The sequence below is a fragment of the Falco biarmicus genome, chromosome 8 (assembly GCF_023638135.1).
Source record: "Falco biarmicus isolate bFalBia1 chromosome 8, bFalBia1.pri, whole genome shotgun sequence".
NCBI lineage: Eukaryota > Metazoa > Chordata > Aves > Falconiformes > Falconidae > Falco > Falco biarmicus.
The window spans coordinates 25,117,834-25,139,854 of record NC_079295.1 but is presented as its reverse complement, the minus strand read 5'-3'; the positions used below and the strand labels follow the sequence as shown (position 1 = coordinate 25,139,854).

Here is a 22,021-nt window from a genome sequence, read left to right as displayed (position 1 = left end):
AGTACAGTAGTTTTGCATTCCCTTCCTTATTTGCTGCTGAGAAGGGCTATTCCTACAATCACTGTCTGGAGCTCTCTGCTCTGGAGATGACATATCCTTAGGACAGATCATTTCAGACAAGAAGCATCCGTTGCCTTCATCGTCCTGTTAGCCAAGAGGAGTCCCCTATACCCATGATGCTAAAAGTGGTGTTTAAACACTCTGTGGATTTCACGCCGGTCATTTGTGCAAAACATGTCAGGTTTCATCTACCATCTTATGCGGCAAAGCACCGCCATTCTAGATTTTGGCAGCTTTCCTTGACAAATAATAAAACTTTTCCTCTGAAACAGAAGTGTACTGTGTCACCTTCAAATGTGGCCGTACAGCTGCTGTGCAAACAAGCTCTGGATAGCGCTGCAACAGACAACCATTTGCAGGGGCACTGCCCCTTGAAATCCCCACCCAGGCAGGTGGGGTGGTGCAGTATGACACCAATTCAAACTTCTTTTTACTCAGAAGTTAGCTCCAAGGAAGTAAAAATAGACTTTTTCACCACAAAAATTAACCTTTCCTGTCTTATAGTGGTATAAATAGACATACTGTGCAAATATTCACTACTTTGTGCTTCGCGGAGCAAAACTACCCAACAGCAACATTACACATGCCTTGCCCTTTCCTACTCGTGTACTTTCTGCTCTTGCAAAATTCCCTAAGACTTGTTCTGGCCACCACAATGTTTGCAGGACGCATATGTTGAGGCTTAACTATTATTTGCATCAGCTGTTGGGAGAAAGAATAAGTTTCCATCTTTGCACTCATCCAAGACTTTATCTTTGTATTAATCCTGATTTACAGAGTGCTACATTCATTCAAAAATGGATTACTAACTCCATGTAACTCAAGCCTGTCTTAGCTAGATGGGTACAAGGCTGGAATGGAGATAGATCATAGTTATTCTCCCCAGGTCACACAGCAGCATTGTTCAGCTTTCATTAGGTGGTAACAAAAGGTAAAATGTAACTCTGAGACAGCAGAGATCTTAGCTGGATTGGCCACAACATAAAGGGCTTTTAAAACTGAAAAAAAGGCACTGAAATTCTGGAGAAAAGCAGTGCACAACAGTATATAACATCTAGCTACAGCAGTGTTACTGTATGTAGAGAAAGCATAAAGAACAACACATTCACAAAAAACTTGCGTATCTCTGTTAACACAGACATGTTAGTCAAACTGTGGTGAAGACTGAAACAGAGTAACACTGATATTCCAGTTACAGTTTTTTGGCCACCACGTACAAAATGCTGGGTTTATGCATTAGCTAACAGACCTCTTTTGTTTTTTCTGAAGTTTATCGGTATAACCTGTGCTTCCACACCCATCATGCTTGTAAGTGCAAACCTCTAAAAAATTTCCACAATACTGTTAAAAAGAAAAAAACAAACCCCAAGATCTGGGATACTAAATTCTGTGTGCATGCATTTTAAATCAATTTAGCTGCTCTTTACAAAATACGTTTATACCATGTTGTGCATTTCCAGTGGCATTTTGAGAAATAAAATTTTCCATTTACTGTGAGAGGTGCTGGTTTTCACCATGTTTCCAAAGAAAACAAACATTTTAAGTATAAATCTGAAGACAACCATGATACCTTGCCTTAGCAAGGAGTCTGCTTCCAATGAAATCAAATCTTCACTTACCATTAAGGCTTTGGGTTTTTTCTCCCCAGTGGAATTGGAATACATATATTATAATTTGATTATACCAAAACTTGCTCATATTAAAGTTGTACTGTGAAATGACTTCACCATAGTTAGACTCCACTGAATGTGATGAGCCAAGAACTTGTCACATTCTGAATATAACATACATGGAATATGCCATCTATATATAATCACTAGGAGGATAATCTCTGTGCAGATTTTCTCTGGTAAATCTTGTTGCTACCAGAGCTGCATGACTGGGAAAAACTGCCATATACACTGAATATAGGGTGGTCACACATGAAAGCTCCTCCTCTCCCACCAAAAGAAACAAGCAAATATTTCACCAAAATTTCTTACCCTGATATTATTTCTGCAGGTGGAGAAATTTCAGCAGAGTGGATAGTAGGAAGCAATTTGGTATCCACAATAAAGAACTGCACAGTTGGATTTGTAGCTCCTGCCTAAAAATAAAATTTTTCATTGTATTTTTGAAGAGAGAATATTCTTGGTGAAATAAGTGAAACTATAGATGAAGAAATTACTACAGACAGGTAGAACCAGCCAACTCCAAACACGTGAAAAGACAAGTTCCTAAATGCAGTTCTTAAGATTGATACATAAATTATCCTTTGTATTTTTTTCCCTATGAAAGTGTTAGTTATGTGTTTCTAGATAAGAAAGACTACTACATTTAGAAACGTTCATAACTACACAGGGCTCACTGTACCCAAAGCAGTATTTGACCATATCTCGTCCCACGTGCCACACACAGTACCTAACAGTGAATCAAATCCATTGCTAACAGACAGAAAAGCACTTCACAGAAACAGACACTTCACATTAAATGATCGTATAATAGCTGCCTATACCACCACCAAAGCTGTGACTGCAGCACTTACCCCGCTATTTTAGTAGCGCTACTGACAGCAATATAACTGTGTCAGTAAGGGCTTCTTCTCTAGAAGTTAACTAGCCAAATCCTCATCATAAGGTTAGGTACCTGTAGTTGACCTGCCTCCAGAAGTCAGCAATATTCCAAACAAAAGCAGTTTGTAATAGAAGGTGCAATTTAAATTGGCAGTTTATTCCACACCTACATCTCCTCATGGCACCATGCTCAGGGCAGAGCACCTGCAGCTGCCAATGAGCCCAGCAGCTCACTGTGAGCATTAGTGACCTTTTGGGGGTGGCTCGAAGGCGATAGGCAAAGGCCATGTGCTCCTGAAGCTTTGGGAAGTGTAGGGAGTGACTGGCCACAGCTGCTGCAGAGAAAGCTGAACTCGACACAAAGAGGACTGGGGGCAGCTTCTCAACCAGACAAACAGCTCTAGCAGTTGAGCAATCAGACAGCTGTATCAGCTGTTCTGCCCCAGTTAATCAGAAGAGTGAAATTATCCTCCTGAGCTGGCCAGACCAGCAGGGATGGGGGGGGGGAAGATATAGGTGTCTCAGCCCAACACAGAGTATAAAAACCAAACAATGAACAGAAAGAACTGAAGTGATGTGCTGGAGATGGTTTCAGCCCACATATTCCTTCCCAGCAATGGGGATGCCCAGCATTGTGGCAGCGAACATATTCTGGAGACAGCAACGAGAACCACGTTTGTATTGTGATTCAGCGGTATAGTGCGACTGCTGTACTCTAAGCGTAATTTGTACTTGTGTCTTAAGTGCACTGCTGCACTGCTCTGCTAACTCAAAATCCTCTGTAATGTCAAATAACTTCACACAGGTAAATCCTGTATTAAACACGAAACCCTCCACATGTGGAGTATCTGAAAGAACCTGTTTGGTGCATACTGGACTCTGACTCTCACATCATCTAGTCCAGTGCCAACTGTGCCACATGCAGTGGGCACAAAGTCATGTGGAGAGGAAGGGGGAGGAGAAGGAGCTGTATGCACTAAAGGCTTCACTCTCATAGCTAAAACTGAAAGAGCTTTTGGTGGGGGCAAAGAAACTCCATCAGCAAATTCCTCCCCTTCATCCCAATACCTATATTGGGTATGCAACAACTAAAAATGCTACATTAGTTGAAAAAGATTCCATTATCAATGGACCATGCACAACCCAAACACAATGCACACCTTCCAAATGCTTTATACCAACTTCAACTCTGAAAAGCTTTTTTGGCTCAACATCTACTTGCTACCTCAAAATTTTCTGGTGAAACAACAAAACCTTAAATAATTTTTTTTCCTTTTTGCTTTCCCCTGGAGATAATCAAATACTTTAACATTGCCAGATGCTGTTGACTTCAGAAAGAGTAATCACAGCAAGCTGTTGAGGAAAGACAGACAATATTTTCATTAGCAGAAACTGATTAAATGAGACTACTCTCTTAATGAAACTGCAGAACAGCCATGACTAACAAATAACACAAACCTTAGGATATGGGATTCTAATTGTCTTTGGATACTGCAAGGTGTCTTCAGAGTAAAAGGAATACTCTATAACAGGAACTTCTGTATCATTAAATGCTGCATATGCCACAAAATTGCCATTTGGAGACCACCACAGAGCAGAATGGGTGCCAAACATTTCCTCTGAAAGAGATGCAAATATGTTTAAGTTATAATTGATAAATAGGTTCTTCTATCCTAGCTACTGTTCTCATTGTTTTTAGTAGGATTTTTTTTTAAATTTAATTTCAGATACCGAAGTGCAGACTGTTTATTGGGGTTCTGAAATAAGACATTAGATCAATTCTTGTAATCATTCATATGAAACCAATTCATGCACTATGATTTCCAGTGATGTACTGCCAGTTAGGCGAACTCATTTCTGTTCTTAGATCCTCACACTAGCCAGGTGTTAAGCTCAGGTAAGGATACATGCTTCTATTAAAATACAGACTTGGATTATTTTGAACTTCTTAATGATAAGAAATAACAGTTATAATAATAATTACAATAGAAAAAAGTTTTGACAATGTAATACAAAGTAAAATATGCTTGACATAGTTACCTTCATAAACCCAATCTGGTATTCCATTGAAAATTTTATTTTCTTCTCCATTTTTAGTGATTTGCACAGATTCTGCCATTGGTGAAGCTTTTATATAAACATTATTCTTCCAAACATATGCCTGCAAAACATCACTGTGATTACAATTATTATTAGAGTAAATCCTACTTCCTTTCTTTGCCTCATCTACTGGGAAATTTACTTTTTACACCAGATGACAAAAATTGTCTTTGAAAGCTATATTTCACCAAAACATCACCGATGCTTAACAAACCTGAATCACTCATACAAATCATGTGTAGCAACCTAACTTCAGGCCTAGATGCAAAAAAACAATCAACTATGATGAATAAGTACCGTATCAAGTTTTGAAAACCTTGCTATTTGTTTTCTGCTGAGATACAAGTTTATCTTCCTTCACTAGGAGTTGTTTTCCATTAATTGCCTTTCAAAGAAAACTATCTACTTTGGTAAGACATCGATGGGGGTCTCAGCATTGCCAATAGAGCTGCTAAGATGGTGCATTTCTCCAGTAGTGCTCAGAACTCCTCTAGTTTTTGGCACCTGCCTGCCTCTCTAGTCACCCCTGTTTTTCCTTGCCAACAACTTAACAACACAGTTTTATTCCACAGCTTCCCTCAGAGATGTGGAAAGCTCTTTTCAACATCCTTCGCTTCTGTGGCTGGGCTCTATAATTGCTACACTACAAGCAATAAGAATAAATAAACACCACATTCTCCTGTGATAGTTCTTTGGTCATTTCCAATGATCACCATAGGGAACGCACAAGCCTTGCAGACACAGTGGTTGTCACCACTGCAATGGATTAGGAGGAGAGGAGGAGGAAAATAGCAGGGGGAAAGAGTACAAGAGAGATTTTGATCCTCTAATCCCTGTTACATGCATCCATCAAATAAAACTTCATTGATCATGGTGTAATTAGGAGATAAAAATCACAGTGATGATTAAGTAGACAATTGTAATGCTGCTGCCTTTGAAAAGGGTGAGCAACTGTCTGCAACTGTAACAACATGAAGTTCCTGTGCATTTGTGCATTTCATGACTTCTGGGATCACTATTACTTTACTTTCGGGAACACATTTTCATTAAAGAACAAAACAAAACACACAGAGGAGTTCTGGAGTCTTTCCAGCAACAGTAGCCAATTTGGAAGCTAGTTCAGCTACTTTTATCTAGCAGTAAGAAAGTCCCAAAACCTCTAGGGTACAGCAACATGAGCATCCATGTCATGTGTACAACAAATGACTGTTTATATGTTTCATTTATCTTTACTAACCAGTTTGTGACCAACAGGTGACCAGGATATATACTGTATATCTTTATGTAGTAGTCCGTCATCTAAGATAGCACTGGAAAAACAAAACCAGAATGCAGCTAAATCACTGAAATGTCATTTCATTCAAAATAATGTTAAAACTATGTCTTGCGTGCAAAAATTACTGACCTGGTATTGAAATCATAGATGTGATATGAAGCTGTATAGGAATGCCTCCACAACTGCAAAAGAATTATTTTGATATTAAGAAAACAAATTTCACCAGGATTCACATCTCTTACAGTTTGGACTACCTCTGAAACCCTCCTCACGCTTTTGCTTAAGACAAAACACAATGGACGTACAACAGTAACAAATCTCTGCAAGGTCTAAGGGAAAACTGAGGAACTGCCACCCCTCTGTGGTCATCACTTAAACACTATGACAGAAGCCACTGACTGATTAAGGACAGAGATACAGAGGCTAGAGATGCTGCAGGTTTTCAGAAATCCTTGTAGCTACATGGCAGACTATTGTAGCTATGCACAGCTCATCCTCCTCCTTCTGCCTTACTGGCGCACTTGCCGTTTTCTATCTCATTTTCTGTGCTCTATTATTTAACTTGGCATCATATTGTTTAGTAGTCCCCGCAAGTCCCAGCAGCGTTTCTCTAGCAGTTCCTCCAGTTCCAGGGTGACCTATTCCCATTTATATTATCACAGAAATAAAGCCTTTCTCTCAGAAATCTGCCTTAAAGTCTGTATCACTCTGTGGGCACTTACAGAGAGAAAGATGATGACGATAATGTAGACACATTTAAATGTATTCACTACGTGGGGCTGAATAGGTTTGAGTTAGCCCACGGTGTTGACATGTTACAATAATGCTACCTTCTACAATGGTTCTTGAAGATTTGTATAAAGATATAAAACAATAACTTAGTACTACACAACCAGATGGCTATTACATAAGAAGTGTCTACATCCTCATGATTCATTTTGTTGCTCTGTTTTCTTGCAATAAAAATTAATAACAACATAACTTTCAATCAAACTATTATATAAATTTCTTGCTTCAGCATGAAAATAAAATTAACTCTTATGACCGCAACAAGTAAAATACTATAGGGCAATAAATCATGAGCAGAGGGGATGTCTAGGGTGACTGTAAAAATGTAAGCCATTTTGTGGCCACTAATGATGCAGTGAAATAATTCTGAACAATTCAGAAAGACAACAGGTAACTGGCTTAGTAGTACCTAACAAGGAAGCTAAAACTGGCAGAAAGTGATGACTGAGTGCATGGATTGTGGCTGGCACAGCGTGAGCCGTTCTTGGACTGCAGAGCCAGAACGTGTAGACTGAGCTCAGTGACACCGTGCTCGCGTGTTTGTACACTGCACAAGTCGGCACTAAGTTTTTTTTTACAAACAAAACAAGCAGCTTTCTAGAAACAAACAACAACAAAGTTACTGGCTTCTCAGTGCACACACAGGTCAAATTATCACCTCCATTAGGTTTCTGAAACTGTCCTCAGCTGGCGCACAGAGCCAGATTTTCACACCACCTGGCATAAAGACAGGATGACCTTTGCTGCATAGCTCAGCACCAAGCCAGGATAAGGCATCACGCTGGAGGCTTTTCATGTGCTTGCTGACAAGGCACAAGAGGAACAAGACACCCAAGTCCGCTCCAAGCACAAGAGGACAGCTTCTCTTGTAAACACATGTTGCCTTTCATTCACCTCTGTTTTAAATTCTTATGTCCTAACGTCACCATATATATACATAGCATGTATGCACAAGTATACAAGCATATCTACTCATCACTCCTCCTTACCCACACAACTCCTTGGGCAGTAATGCCTATCTACCTTTCTAGCTTGTCTTCCCAGATAAACCATCCAGCCTCACTCTTCCTGTGATATCTCTCCACCCACTGTTCATCCAGCTTCTTTTCTCAAGCAACCATATCTCTTCTGCCAGGCTCGCAGACAATATCAGCCTCTTTCCTCCTCCTGCCTGCTCAACTTCACTGTTCCCTTGCAGTCATCAATCTCATTCATCCATACTCCTGCATTTCACTCACATTCTCTCAGCCTCTCAGTTATTCCCAAACCTTTATTTCCCAGTTTCACCCTCGGAGAAGTAAAGTGCACTTATACCTTTGTATAGCTGTACTGCAGAAGAGCAAACTTTTGGTCAGGAGACAATATAACTGTGGTTGCCTTGTATTTATCCTTCAACAAAAGAAAGAAGGAACACATTAAACACTGATTCCAAAAAAAGGCATAGAACAAAATGTTAAATGCAATACCTTTCCCAATGTCTGCATATATAATATATAAATCAACATACTAATGTTGTATTCGCCAAGATTACTGAGGGTGTTCCGGTGTCAGCGTTGAAACGCAGCACGTCCCCATTAGCAGTTTTGTGCAGATACTGATTTCCTAGAAGAACAAGAGAGCTGCTAATAAACAATAAGTAAAATGCTCACCAGACACTTCTCTTTTCCCCTTAAGTTTTTAAGCAGGAAATAAAATTTAAAAAAATCTGGTCAATGTTGTGTTTCCTACTTCTGTAATGAAAGAACACTTATAGCACAAGAACATTGACAAAATGTAGTCCTGGGGCTCGCAGCCCCCACCTTCTGGCATCTCCTTCCCTTGGGGCAGCAGGCATATTCAAAAGGAAAAGCACCCAGTATCCTCCTGCTCCCCAATAGCCTGATGCACAGGAAGCTGACACACTTGAGGATAACACGCTTCTACAAAAAAGCACAGAAGTAAGCATGCTTTTTCAGCAGTAGGAGAATATAGCTCACCATGAATGTGAACACGTATCTAAGAGGAAAAAAAAAAAAAAAATCACAAGTCTTTGAGCTATGCACCCTTCTATAATGGCATCGTTAAATAATTTTTTTTTTTTTCAGGATACAATAGTCACCTTAGCATGAAGATACACATTTACTGAAGGCAATACATTTTCTTGACATTCATGCTGAATGTAGAATGAATTACCTGAAATCCACTGCAAATTATGTGTTCTGTACTTATAGTCATTGTTCAAGTAATTCTGTAGAGTATATGTTCTTCGTGAATCAGGCTCAGAGGTACTTTCTGAAAGAAAGAGACAGAAGAGATACTTTGATATTGCTGCAAATTCTTCCACCCAGCTTCCTAACCTGATACTAAAATAAGCGAGGTTTTGTTGTTGGTTATTGATGTGTTTTAGCTAACCAGCTCTAAAGTACTAGAAGTGAAAAGGCGCTAAAGCTTTACTGCAAGATAAATTCAACAAGCACCAAATAAAAGGAGTATCAGTGAGAGCACTCAACGAACTCATGTAAAAAATACAGATGACTTTTCTCTGCTGCTTTTTTACTTTAAGGTATATAAGAGCTGTTATCTTTTGAGCAAATGAAAATACCTTTTTGACAGTGACAAAAATAAGCAGAAGACCTCTAGGCTTCTTATCTCAGGAAACGCATACTTGTACTCCTCAAAAATTGAAAAGAAGTGATCTTAGTGCCTTTCCCCCCTATGCTCACTCTGGGAACCTCACTGCAGAGCCCTGACTGCTAATATTTGCATCAGACATCAATTGTGGGGTGGATCATGCAAAGCAGAGGTATACGTGCTCATGTTTGAGAGCAGTGGATGGGTAAGGTTGTCCAGATGAATGAAATGTGGCATCCATGTGATTAGATGTACAAACCTTGAAACACACCCTAAAATTAAAGCAGCTACTGTACTTTATCACATATTCCATAATACTGCTGCTCCTTTTCACGAACCCTTCAATTGTGAATCATCTGCTTATCATTAAACTAAAATTTAAGAAATGTCTCAAATAAAACATCTGAGGAGCAGTAAAATTTTCAGAGAAGGTCTAATTTAGAAAAAAAATATTAAATCACAAACACTTACTGATAAACTTATTCAGAAATAACTGGTTAAATATTTATCCCACTCTTGATGTGTTTTTAACCAAATATCATGTTTACTGCAACATTACTATTTTGACTGCAAAATTAAAGCCAAGTAACTGTGTTACTATGAAAAGACTAAAGTGAAACTTTGAATACAGTTAAGCTAATGAGTTTGGTCATCAGCTCCAGCACACTGCAGTCAACTTCTATGAAAAATATTCCTTTCTTACCGGCTGCAGTGCATAAGCTACTCTTTCCAAAGTCTAAAGGTTCAAATAATGATGATGATGATGATAATAAATGGTTTGTGAGTCTTTGTGATCTTTTTCCACTGAGAACAAAGGCTACAATTCTTGAATTCAGGTGTGTAATTCTCTCCCTGCTTCCTTCACTGCTCTTTGGTTTTTATCGAAACCTAAACCTGAAAACTACCTTCATACAAATCTACACAGTCCAAGAAAAAAATAATTTTTATTTCAACTGGCTAAATCATTCCTTTTTGGTTAATACCTGTACAAATCGAAAGACCTAGGATAAAACCAATTGACAAAGACACTCAAGTACAGAAGTGGCGACTGAACAACTGAGATAATAACCTGCCCCTATCAATTCTGAGAGTCCCAGTCTTTCAGATACTTTAAAACAGACGGCCTCTTCTTTCATTACACTGAAAAAACCAGAGTGCAAAGTCTTTAGGGACATACACATAGAAAAGCACCTCAATAATTTTTGCAGATTGTCTTTCTGCAGGTTAAATGAATGTGACATCTCGAACATGGCAAGAAGATATTTCTATTAGATATTATAGTTTTACTCTTATTTCCAAACAATAAGCACATTGCATATATACAGCACAGACTGTACAGCCATTACTGCAATAAAAGTCAAGAGCCATAACAATGATTTTAGTGTAAGAAGCTCAGTAAAGGTTAAAAAAAATTGCGTGCTCAGTTCCATTTCAAATTTGCCTGTTCTAAAATATTACTAGTCTAGAATTCTTGCTTATGAAGTTTCCGTGAGAATATTAATTTCTCAGGTTAATTATTCTATATTAACTGAATATTTAATTTGATGGATTATGAACAAGTGTGTATTTGATATTCATGCACAGTTGTCTAGTTGGGAATATCACTTCTCTCCTTCCTAATTGAGTGTCATTTTCAATTAGAGGGGCTTCAGAAAGCAACAAAATTCTCTCTTGGAAAAGGAGGAGCACCCAGACAGGTGGCTGATGAACAGGTTTAGGGATTTTTCCAAACTGATGAATGTTTTTCCCCCTGGTGACATACATATTTTGCTGAGGTCTCATTACTAAAAATCAGGCCACTATTAAGATTTGTTGGCTGTGTATAAAATTAAAATTTCATTTTCTGTCAACACCTTCCACATAGTAACTGAATATGAAAACATACGTCAAGCTGTAAGGATATAGTCATAAAAGTTCTAGCTGAAGTATTTTTTTAATTTGCGAGACAGGCCACTACCAGATATTCTTACGTAGCCACATTATGCCACTGACCAAAGATAGTCAACATACATTGAATTCTGTATTTCAGTTCTTGTCCAGATTCCATTTGAAAAAAAAAGTGTCAAACAGGTTAATTTTGATGAAATAAAGCAGTTGTTGACATTCAAGAGCATTTTATTGGCTTTGAAGATTCGATATGGATCAATATATGTTCATATTTTAGCAAAACAGCTTCTTTCAGTCTCAGGTTCCTCAAAGAGGCTAAGAAGGTTGAATTTTCTTGCTATCTTTCTTTTCTGACTATTCCAGAAACAGACTTATTTTTCTAAATTCCAAATGACTAGCTCTTCATCTCTACCCTATTCTCAGGTTTATAGTATGACACATCATCATACCAAAATCTAAAGTTATTGACAAATTACTTTTGGTATATATATTGTATATTCCCCAGTGTCAACCCACATTTTACTAATTTCCATATGTAATACAAAAAGAGCAAGAAATTATGTAACCAAGTCAAAAGACACGGAAAACTATAAAGCCAGTAATAACAGAAGCTTTAGTGCGTGCTCACCACTACCAAGGGAGACTAGAAGAACGACAAGGGAAAGATGACTACAAGCATGATACTCGGCAATAATGAGAAAAGAAAGGACAGAGAAATGATAAAAATCAGAAAAAGGTGAATGAGTATTGCCATTTTTTAGTGACAGCAGAACAAGAGCAAGAATCATCTGCAACCTAAGAATGTAATTTAGGAGCAGCATGAGAGATGCAAGAAGGGAAACCTGACTGATTCAGTAGTTAGTCAGAAAAGTAAGTGACATTTTAGGCTATTTTTTCTAAACCTTCTTCTTCCCTGTTTCTCTTCCAACGTGTGTAAAAAAGCACTCAAAAACCTTCCTCCCTACACTCAAGCCCCCAGTTAGTGCCTGACATATGTGACAGTTACAGCACAGAAATGAATTTCTGGCAAAGAAGAAAGTAAAATTGACTGTGCTGAGTCAGGCCAAAGGGTCACTTAACTCAGAATTCCACCTGATACCCAGGGGTTGCTACTGGGCATCCAGGAGAGACTAGAACTACCAGGTGAGCATCAGGGCGGTTCACCCAGGCATCACACTCTGGGAATGCAGAGACTTCCCCAGGGGGAGGTAATCATTAACTCTGGAGTCCCTCTCAAATTTGCCCCAACGTTTGAATTAAGGTAGATAACCAAGTTAAATGACAGTTACAGAAGTCAAGGTCATATAGCAGGGAAACACTTCCATTCGCTATCTTTTCTTTCACTGGCTAGAGCAGTTACATATCCACACGTGACATGAAGACTACAAGGACCCTGTAACGCAGAGCAAGGTGCATGAATACATGGGGAAAAGAGATTAGTTAGAACAGTCAGATTCAAGCCAAAAGACCGGTCAGACAATTCTACAGAATACAGCAGGTTAATTGCCGTGTTGTGAGTATCTCCCATACAACTCTGGAGAGAATTTCAGCCATGATTTTGAATGAAGTCCTTTGAAGTTAGGTTACTGTAATTAACTATCGCTCGCTGCTTATATAACAGTTCTCTAAAAAAACCCACACATAGTCAAGATTCTTATCTAAACCTTAAATTTCTGAATCTAGATTCAAAGAGATTCTACTTCAAAGATCAATTTCTGATCCATAGATTTAAATTCCCTTACAGATTTTCTAGCTTTCTCCCTAAACACACTTAAACCTAACACCTTTCAGTAACTGGCATAACACAGGACCCCTTATTCCCAAGAAAACTGTGCCAGATCACAGCTGCTAGATTAATTCATCTTGTGTCACAGGCAAATACAAGGGCTGTATCCAAAACAGTGTGGCCAGAAGGACAAGGGAAGCAACTGTCCCCCTGTACCTGAGTAGCACTGGTGAGGCTGCACCTCAAATTCTGTGTTCAGTTCTGGGCCCTTGGCTACAAGAAAGGCACTGAAGTGCTGCAGCGTGTCCAGAGAAAGGCAACGAAGCTGGTGAAGGGTCTGGAGCACAAGTCTTATGACGAGTGCCTGAGGGAACCGGGGTTGTTTAGCCTGGAGAGGAAAAGGCTCAGGGGGGACCTTATCACTCTCTACAACTACCCGGAAGGAGGATGTAGGCAGGTGGGGGTAGGTCTCTTTCTCCCAAGTAACAAGTGATGGGATGAGAGGCAATGGCCTCAAGTTGTGCCAGGGGAGGTTTAGATTGGATATTAGGAAAAAATTCTTTACTGAAATGGTGGTCAAGCATTGGAACAGGCTGCCCAGGGAAGTGGTAGAATCACCATCCCTGGAGGTGTTTAAAAAATGTGTAGATGTGGAGCTTAGAGACATGGTTTAGCGGTGGACTTGGCAGTGCTGGGTTAACAGTTGGACTGATGATCTTAAAGGTCTTTTCCAACCTAAATGATTCTGTGATTGAAGTAGCCCCATGTGGTATTAAATATAAAATAAGGTGGCAAAATAGGCAGTGGGTATAAACAAAAAGTATAGAATTTTGTACACAGTTCTGGCAGAAGACCCCCAAAGTAAACAGTGAAGGGCTGCACCCAAATTAGGGAAACTTTTAAGTCTACAGTATTTGTCCATGCTAAATAACTGCCAGAGAAACAGTAGAAATTCCACTTGCCAGGCCTACAGTCCAGCAAACAAGCCAAAATTCCTCCGGTGTGGCAAGATTTCACATCCTTTCACAGCACTGGAAACCATTTATTAAACTAATTCTATGCTGCATGACTACTAGCTTATGAAATGAAAGTACAATGAGAAGCACCGCAGGGAGAAAAACACCAGGCCAAAGGTAAGATATCCAAACTCAAAATTATCTGTATATATCAATAATCATGATTTTCACTCACTGCACAATGCTTGAACTATTGGGATAAAATAAAGACTTGATTGCAATTACAAATTTATTGGAGCAGACTTCAACTTCACACTCATATTCATGTAAGCTGCTGCTGCTCCTCCTGGCCACTGCCCCTTAGTTTTGCCACCTCTCATTTTGTACTCAGGTCAGCACCTGTGTTGACCCAGGAGATATCCTCAGCTGACTTGCATGCCCTGAGGTTGTTCATAAAAGCTATATAATCAAACTGTCAGTGATTAAATGCTCTAACCTGTACTTACAAGCGCACCACCTGTACGCACTCAGCTAACAGAAAACATTTGTTTAGCACCCTTCAGTTAAAAATTCAAAAGCACCCTTCAGTTTCCAAACAATAACGGTCACAGTTGTTATTCAGATGTTACTGCTGGCCTGACCTGGGAAGAGACAGGAATTCCAGTTTTTGAACTGGAAGCTCTCCATCTCAATCCCTGTTTTATCCAGAGGGACCTGGAGAACTACCTGGGTGTGCCAGGTCATTTGCCATGCATTACTTTGAGACACCAGTAAAAAGACTGACACGTTGCCCTACTCTTTTACAACCAAAATGATGCAAGCCAAGGCTGACAGCATGGTGATATTCTGTATGTCACCCAACCTAAGTTTCTTTAAAGTGAAAATCTATTTACTATATAACTCGATGACTGATTCTGAATTGCAGCCACTTCTACAGCAAAAGGACTCCTATGCTACAATTCATGAAATCAGAAAACACATTTCATTTTCAGTAAGACATAGGACTGGCGTTAAGGTAGACCAGCACCAACTCTGCAGCAGAGTTCAGGCCTACATACCGAATTCTTTTGCTAGGTGTTACGCCTGCACACATGCATCTGGTAAGCTATCAAGATCCTTTCCTCTGCTCTTTCCAACTTCTGAAACTAAAAGTACTTTGTGATGTCAAAAATCTGATTTTTTTTTAATAAGTGGCAAAAAGCTGCCCAAAAATAACAGAAAAGAGAGGGAGCATTCACTGACGCAAGTTTTAGCCCAGAAGGTATGTAATTCAGATAAAACCTAAATTTTTCAAAGTCCAGTTAATGACTGTGATGTTAATAATGATAGAACTGAACTGCAAAAAGTTTGATGAAAACTATGCAATATGAACACCAGTGCCACAAGCTTTTCCTCTTTTAACTGACATACAGAAAACCCACCAGAACTTTCTGTGCACATAAGCAATTGCTGTCTCAATTTCTGAACACACTGTCAAGATCAACATAACTTCTTCACGTTTCTCGGGGTGTACCTCACAGAAGACCACCGAGGGTCTACCCTAGAAAACACTTTGCTTCTGCAGAGTTTGCAGAGCTGAATTCTACGTATCACAACTACTCAGCTGTTAATTGTAAGAACACCGAAAAAAAGATTAACCTGCAGCTGTCCTACCAGCTGGAAGCAATACATTGCTTGATGAAGATTTAATGTGTTTCACATTAACGTCCAGAGCTACAAGGATCATCTGGAAAGTACAAACCGATCAGAGTCCGAAAATGCATTCTAGACCTTTTCCTACTTTTCTGACCTTTGTAACTGTGCTGTATGTATTGTTTCACACAATAACGTTAACAAAAGTTCTGCAAATTAAGAGGAAGTATAATTTTAGAAATTGACTAACTGGATTTTTACTGCTGGTTGTACAGCTTTCGGCTGCACCGAAAACGCTGAAAATGATAACGTTTATAACTAGATTTTCTCAGCTCACGTGGGAATCAAGGGACGTTGTAACACACACACCACCCCCTTCCTCCCAGGTAAGCCACCCTGATGAAGTACCTCCCGGTTTCCCAGGACCCAGGAGCTCCAGCTCTATCAACCCCGTTCCCTAAAGCACAAACTTCCCGCAAAACTTTCCCCCCAGTGCAGCGGGGGTCGCGGCTGCGGATCCCCGAGCCCGGCAGAGCCCGAGCCCCGGTGGCCGCAGGGAGCCCCGGCCCCCTCCCCGCCCGGCCCGGCCGCGGACTCACCGCCGGTGAGCAGCGCCAGGGGCACGGCGATGACCGTGATGACGGCGGCGACCCCCAGGATCCCCAGCAGCCACTTCAGGCAGGTCTGCAAGGAGAAGTCCGGTCAGGCGGCAGCAGCCGCAGCCCCCCGCCCAGCCCCATGCCGCCCCGCGTCCCTAGCCCACCTGCATGGCGGAGCGGCGCGGCGCTGGGCGGGACGAGGCGGGGCGGGGCGGAGCGGGGCCGGCGGGGGCCGCTGTCGCTGCCCCGGGCGCAGGAGCCGAGCGGAGCGGACTCGCGGCTCTGCGGTCCTGCCGCCGCGCTCCGGGCTGCCGCGGTGAGCGGGCGGGGGGCCGGGCCGGGGGCCGGGGGCGGCTGCCGCCCGCAGGGAGCAAGCAGCGGCAGGCACCGCGGGGCGGTGGAAAACCTCGGGTTTTCCGGCTGGCTTAGCGGCTTCGCGTGTATTTTGAGCTGCCGTTTGTCCTTCGGTTGAGGCGCTTGGAGCGCGGTGACACAGCTGTACGTTGAAGAGAAGGGACCTTTGACACTGACAGGATTTCTGTAGGAAATCAGATAACTGCCCCGCAGAGGTCCCAGAAGTGAAACGCCTTCAAACGCTCCTGTCAAAGCTCCTAGTGCGTTGATAACATCAGCATTTCTTGTAAAGTTTCTGCTCTTTGAACTTCCTTCTCTGGAAATCAAGAAAGACTGATTAAATTGCAGGAAGGGCTTATATTTATTTCTTTGGCACTGGTTCCTGGCATAAAAGAGATGGATCTGTTTACAAAAGGGAATTTTATATTAAGACCAGAACGTGGAAGTGTGAGATAAAAGTTTAAAAATTTAGTGCTAGAGATGACCGTGGTTTGTAACATCAGACAATTCCATTTCCAAGGGGAATTTTTATTATGTGTTGATATAGTAGGACTAATTGGTTGAAAAGACAGAATAACTTGTAAATCAAAGCTATAAAGCACTTTGGTTTAAAAAGCTGAGCATCAACAAGTAGTGAGAAAGCTGTGGGAGTTTCTGGAATTATTTTAAGAGAAGAATTCTGGCCTCAAAAAACTAACTGTTGAGTGGTGTGGTCTGTGCTTTCAGTTTGGTCCATCTTAGCTTTTTTCCCCCTCTATTTGCAGAATATTAGCAGTTATCAGAGAGAGACAGAGGTACTTTACAAATTGAGAAATGGAACAGAAAAAGTATGTGGTCCACTAAAGAAAGAAGAGACTTGAGGCCAAGGGGGACAGCAAATATTCTTAGTCTTGCCTTCAAAATACTCGTCAGAGCTTTCATTAAAGTTGTGATGCTTTTTCTTTCGTTCCACTTCTGCAGGCTGAGCACAGCATTCTGCTGCTGTTTCATACGTAATCTGTACCTGGAAGTGAGTCAGTAACTTTTTATGATAGATATAGCTCCTTTAAAGTAACTTAAAGTATTTACAAACATTAAGGGTTTGTCTGTATGGAAGGTAATAGACTTCATTTAGATATAAAGTTATGCTCTGCTCACTGTTGTATACCATTCTCCTTGAGGGGAATGATTATTATTTATTAATTTACTAGTTTAGAATTACTAATTATGAATTTACACTGAGATAGCTATATCAGTTTACCTTAGGGCTACCATCAATGTGCCCTGATAGTTGAGGTATGCAGCTCAGTGTAAGTTTACAATGGAGGATCTAAGGTGCTGCAAATTCACAGCTTGCTTAACACTGATTTCTGTATATAGATAAATCCACTTATATGAAGTATAATCATAGTGAAATGGCAGTCTTTTATATTACTTTTCAAATTATATCCATATATGTATCCTGTATATGCTGTGAGATGCATGACCAGAGTTTCAGAGTGCCTTACAGCTCCACTTAAATACCTACCTGGTATACTGTGCACTCGCTTGTCTTACCAACAAAAATAAAAAAGAAAAACAAAACACCCTACACCACCACCCCACCCCTGGGGTGAATTTTCCTTTTCCCGGTGAGTAGGAATCACAACATATACATAATTCAGCCAATCTGTGCTTTGTTTTGTAAACATTTAACTAGTGATTGTCACTGTGTCGTATAGTACAGTCATGTTAGAATCTATCTTGTGATAAAATATACCTGAATGCTACCAAACATTTCAAAGCCAAGTTGCAGTTTAATAATGTTTTAAGAGTTTATCTGCAAGGTTTTAATGCTTCTCAATGGGTAGTTCTAAAAAGAAAAAAAGGCCTACACTGACAAAGTATATGCCAAGCTTCTGCTAGTTTCAAGTGAGTACAGAATTTTTAGCTTTGGAAATCTGGATTCTTGTATCTGGACCAAAATGTCTAATAATCTACAGTGCTTCTGACTGGTCATGCCAGAGAGGCTTATGGGAACTGATTCTGTACGCAGAACCACCTGAGTGATGCAGTAAGAGTCCATATAGCAGAATATGTTTTCCATTTAGTTGCAGTAGTTCCTAGAGTGATTCTCTACACCCTCAAAAAACCTCCTGTCTGACCAGAGTACCTGTGGTCCCAAAAACAATGCTTCTGGTGCTCTGTCACATTGTCTTTTGTGATAGTAGAGACTTAAAAAGTTGCTTCAGCTAAATATTTCAAATTACTTCATACCAATGTGTTCTTTTGCAATCAGATATGTCTTAATATGATGCCAAGAGATTAAAGGAGTGAATATCCAGCAGTGGCTGCTAAACAATGAAATTTGAGAAGCCATAGTTTTTCCTTGTGTTGTATGCCAAACACAAAAGTATTCATAAAGAAGTTGTATGATTAAGAACAACTACTTACTAGAAAGAACCAAAATGCAGCTTTCAGCCTGAAGGCTGGCTTTCCCAAACACTTGGTAGGCCTGCCAGATGTGATGTATTGTTCAGACTTCTAGCTTCAGTGAAATTCAAGGCTTTTTAATAAGTCTGTTTATATATTTCTTTCCTCCAGAAATATTTGGTGAAGTCAAACAGGAAAAATTGAAAACATATGCTTTCTGCAGAATAAAAAAGAATTATTGTTTTTTGTATATAGTTTACAGGTACAATAATATTTTCCAGATGTCTCAGTGCGAGGACAATGGCAGACAAAATATGGGCTGGAGAAAGTTTTAAACCAATTCAGTGGTTCACTTCACATGTGCTGTGAGGAAGAGAAGGAAAAAGTGCTATTAACACTGAGGAGTGTTCGAATTCTACTTGACCAAGTGTGTCTTTTGATACCAAGTTTTTTCCAGAAATAATTTCTTTTTGTTTCTTTGCATTTGGAGACTGAAATGGCATAATGACAGTTTTGCAATTCATCATTACACTGGTTCTGTTTGAGAGTACTGTGAAGAGAGTGTTAACTGTAAATCAGGAAAGCAAATGAGAAAAAAACCATGATCTGTGATTAAGCCATTGGGACAATTGTTTTAATGTGTCTAATAGCAACTCTCATTCAGTTCTTTCAAGTTTATGTATTTTTCTTTATAAAATCAATTTCCAGACAACTGAAGATTCTTGCTGTGTCCTCAGAGCACAGTTGAATAGTTACAGTATCTCAGGTTCCTGTTCATTTTTGTTGTATTAATTCCAGTTAGTTGTCTTGTTTTGCTTCAGTATGCTTATTTTTCCACATACTTAGTAAATAGTAAAAATTAGTAAAGAGGAAGGATGCTGCACACTGAGAATATAAAATACAGTTAATAAATGAGATAATATTGGAAACACCTTTTAATATAAGGCTACCTGGAAGCTCTAGGCAGCACATGTGCAGATACACACATGAAGGTGCGCATACACAATGCAGTCAAGACATCTGGGCCAGCGGTACTGTTTTCATAGAACTTGAAGGTATAAGGTTCAGTTTTTTACTAGAGTGAAGAAGTCAGCACAGAGTGAATGAAAACAAAATAATAAATTTATGCATCATAAACTGCATCTATGATACATTTACAATATATTTTAAATAAGATGGGACCCATACCCTTTTGTAGATTTAAAAACTCCTATCGGGTGCAGAAGGACATTGCAACAGTGCCATCTTTTATAGCATGCCAGTCAAGACCTGTCATACACACCAGGGCATATGATTTTAATAAGCCATACACAGTCTGTGTCCTTGACTGGAAGGATTAATGTTTCTGAGAGTGAATGAGGCTGTAGCCATATAGGTAATGCTGAAACATGCTCCCGGGCATGATTCCCTGAAGCAGTCCCATTCCTTTATTTGCCAAGAGCAAATTGAAGCCCCCTCATACAAGCAGCGGCACCACAGGCAATGCAATCAACATTATAACTGACAGCTGTTGCTCCATTGCCTGAAGCCTTTGAAAACCATCTATTATTTAAAAGGAATCTTCAGACCGCTCTGTTCCTGAATTTCTCTACCAATGCATCCCTTACAGCATGTAAGCCCTAGAATTATGTCTGTCCCTTACTAGGATACAAAATTAAAATTAAAACATAAAAAGCATTTCTTTCTAGGCCTGAATGCTGCAGCTATTCTGCCCTCTGTCAGTCTGCAGATCTGGGTAGCTATCACCCAGTAAAGACACTTTTTTAAAAAAAGTGACTGTTACTTATTTCTCCTTATGTTTGTACCATTCACTGAATTTCATGTAGCATGTATAAGAAATATCCAGCACATACCTCATTTTTGATCCCATATGGACATGCTCTGTGATTGCAGGATATATAAATCCTAGTCCTGTTGAGCTAAAACATGTGTTTTGGAACTTCTGGGACATACTCAACTTCATCTCAGTTCTGAAGAAAGGGTGTCTTTTGATTCATGCTCTAGATTGGGACTTAGAAAATTAGAGGTTAAATATTTTTGCTGTGTTCCAGACAAGCTGCATAACTTTTAGAAAATAATTTATACCCCTCTGTTTCTAAAAATATATAATTTTTTATATTGTGGGAAAACTATTTTCATAGCTGACAAAGCCATCATCAGGAGGTGCTCAAACACACTGGTGATAGGCACCACAGGAAAATGGATTTGTAACTCAAGAATCCTGTCCTTCAGAGCACTAAATATCCTAGACATTGGAATAAAACATTTTAAAGACAGCTGCTCAATCTATGGAAATAGAAGAGTTAACTGTTTGTACCATTGCAGCCTGGACAATATGGATCCAACTGCATATAATTGAATCTTTTTTCAGTTCCAGAAGCACTTGGAAGCAAACCACTGTAAACAAATGGGATTAAATAAATAACAAATATGTATACATTGTTTTTTTCTCACCTTTTTTAATCTCCAGTGGTATTTGAGATGCTATGATTTCTTTTTTAGTGCAAAGTTCTATTGTTTTAATTGTTTAAATTTGGGATGTTAGAAGAGCTTTCTGTTGCTCTCAGGGAGCTGTTCTAGATGCCAAGTTAGGTGTCATCAGTCCTGATCTGAAATTACAGAATACTGGTTCCTGAAGCACTTTGGGATGACAATAATCTTTTTTTCCAGAAATTCTAGACTGTCAGTGGAAGTTTCAGATGCCTTTAGAAAACAAATGAGACACAAAACAGTACTATTGATTCCTACCAAAGCTATAGGTGCTAATTCTAATTCAACAATGCTCCTGCTTCACATCAACTTCTACAGGATACTTGCTAAGCCAACTGGCTTTCTTTTAAACCACTTGCCCTTTAGGACATTTTAATATAGATATCTGGCATACTGCTATTATAGCAAGGGGAGAAAAGGGGGTTTGGGTAGTCATCAGAAGTAAAAGGTACATAACAGCACCTGTGGCTATTTTAGATTTGCAGTTGCCATGATACCTGCAAAAACATGCCCTGGCCAGCTGAGAGTGTAATAAGTTTGGATTGCTAGAAACACTGAGACCTGCAAGCAATATGTTCTGCCACCATAATGGAGAAGGC

General features: G+C 39.8%; 1 protein-coding gene across 1 annotated transcript in view; it reads right to left on the bottom strand.

Moving 5' to 3' along the window:
• The window catches only part of DPP4 (dipeptidyl peptidase 4), a 40,922-nt gene extending 24,196 nt beyond the window's left edge, over window positions 1-16,726 (bottom strand). The window contains exons 1-10 of the mRNA XM_056348881.1: window positions 16,352-16,726; window positions 16,188-16,272; window positions 8,950-9,048; window positions 8,285-8,379; window positions 8,092-8,166; window positions 6,118-6,170; window positions 5,950-6,022; window positions 4,653-4,773; window positions 4,071-4,231; window positions 2,043-2,146 (exon numbers count right to left, since the gene is read on the bottom strand). Coding sequence (XP_056204856.1) covers window positions 2,043-2,146; window positions 4,071-4,231; window positions 4,653-4,773; window positions 5,950-6,022; window positions 6,118-6,170; window positions 8,092-8,166; window positions 8,285-8,379; window positions 8,950-9,048; window positions 16,188-16,272; window positions 16,352-16,357 — 872 coding nt within the window. The 5' untranslated portion in view covers window positions 16,358-16,726. The remainder of the gene's footprint in view (window positions 1-2,042; window positions 2,147-4,070; window positions 4,232-4,652; window positions 4,774-5,949; window positions 6,023-6,117; window positions 6,171-8,091; window positions 8,167-8,284; window positions 8,380-8,949; window positions 9,049-16,187; window positions 16,273-16,351) is intronic.
• Between the last annotated feature and the right edge of the window lie 5,295 nt (window positions 16,727-22,021).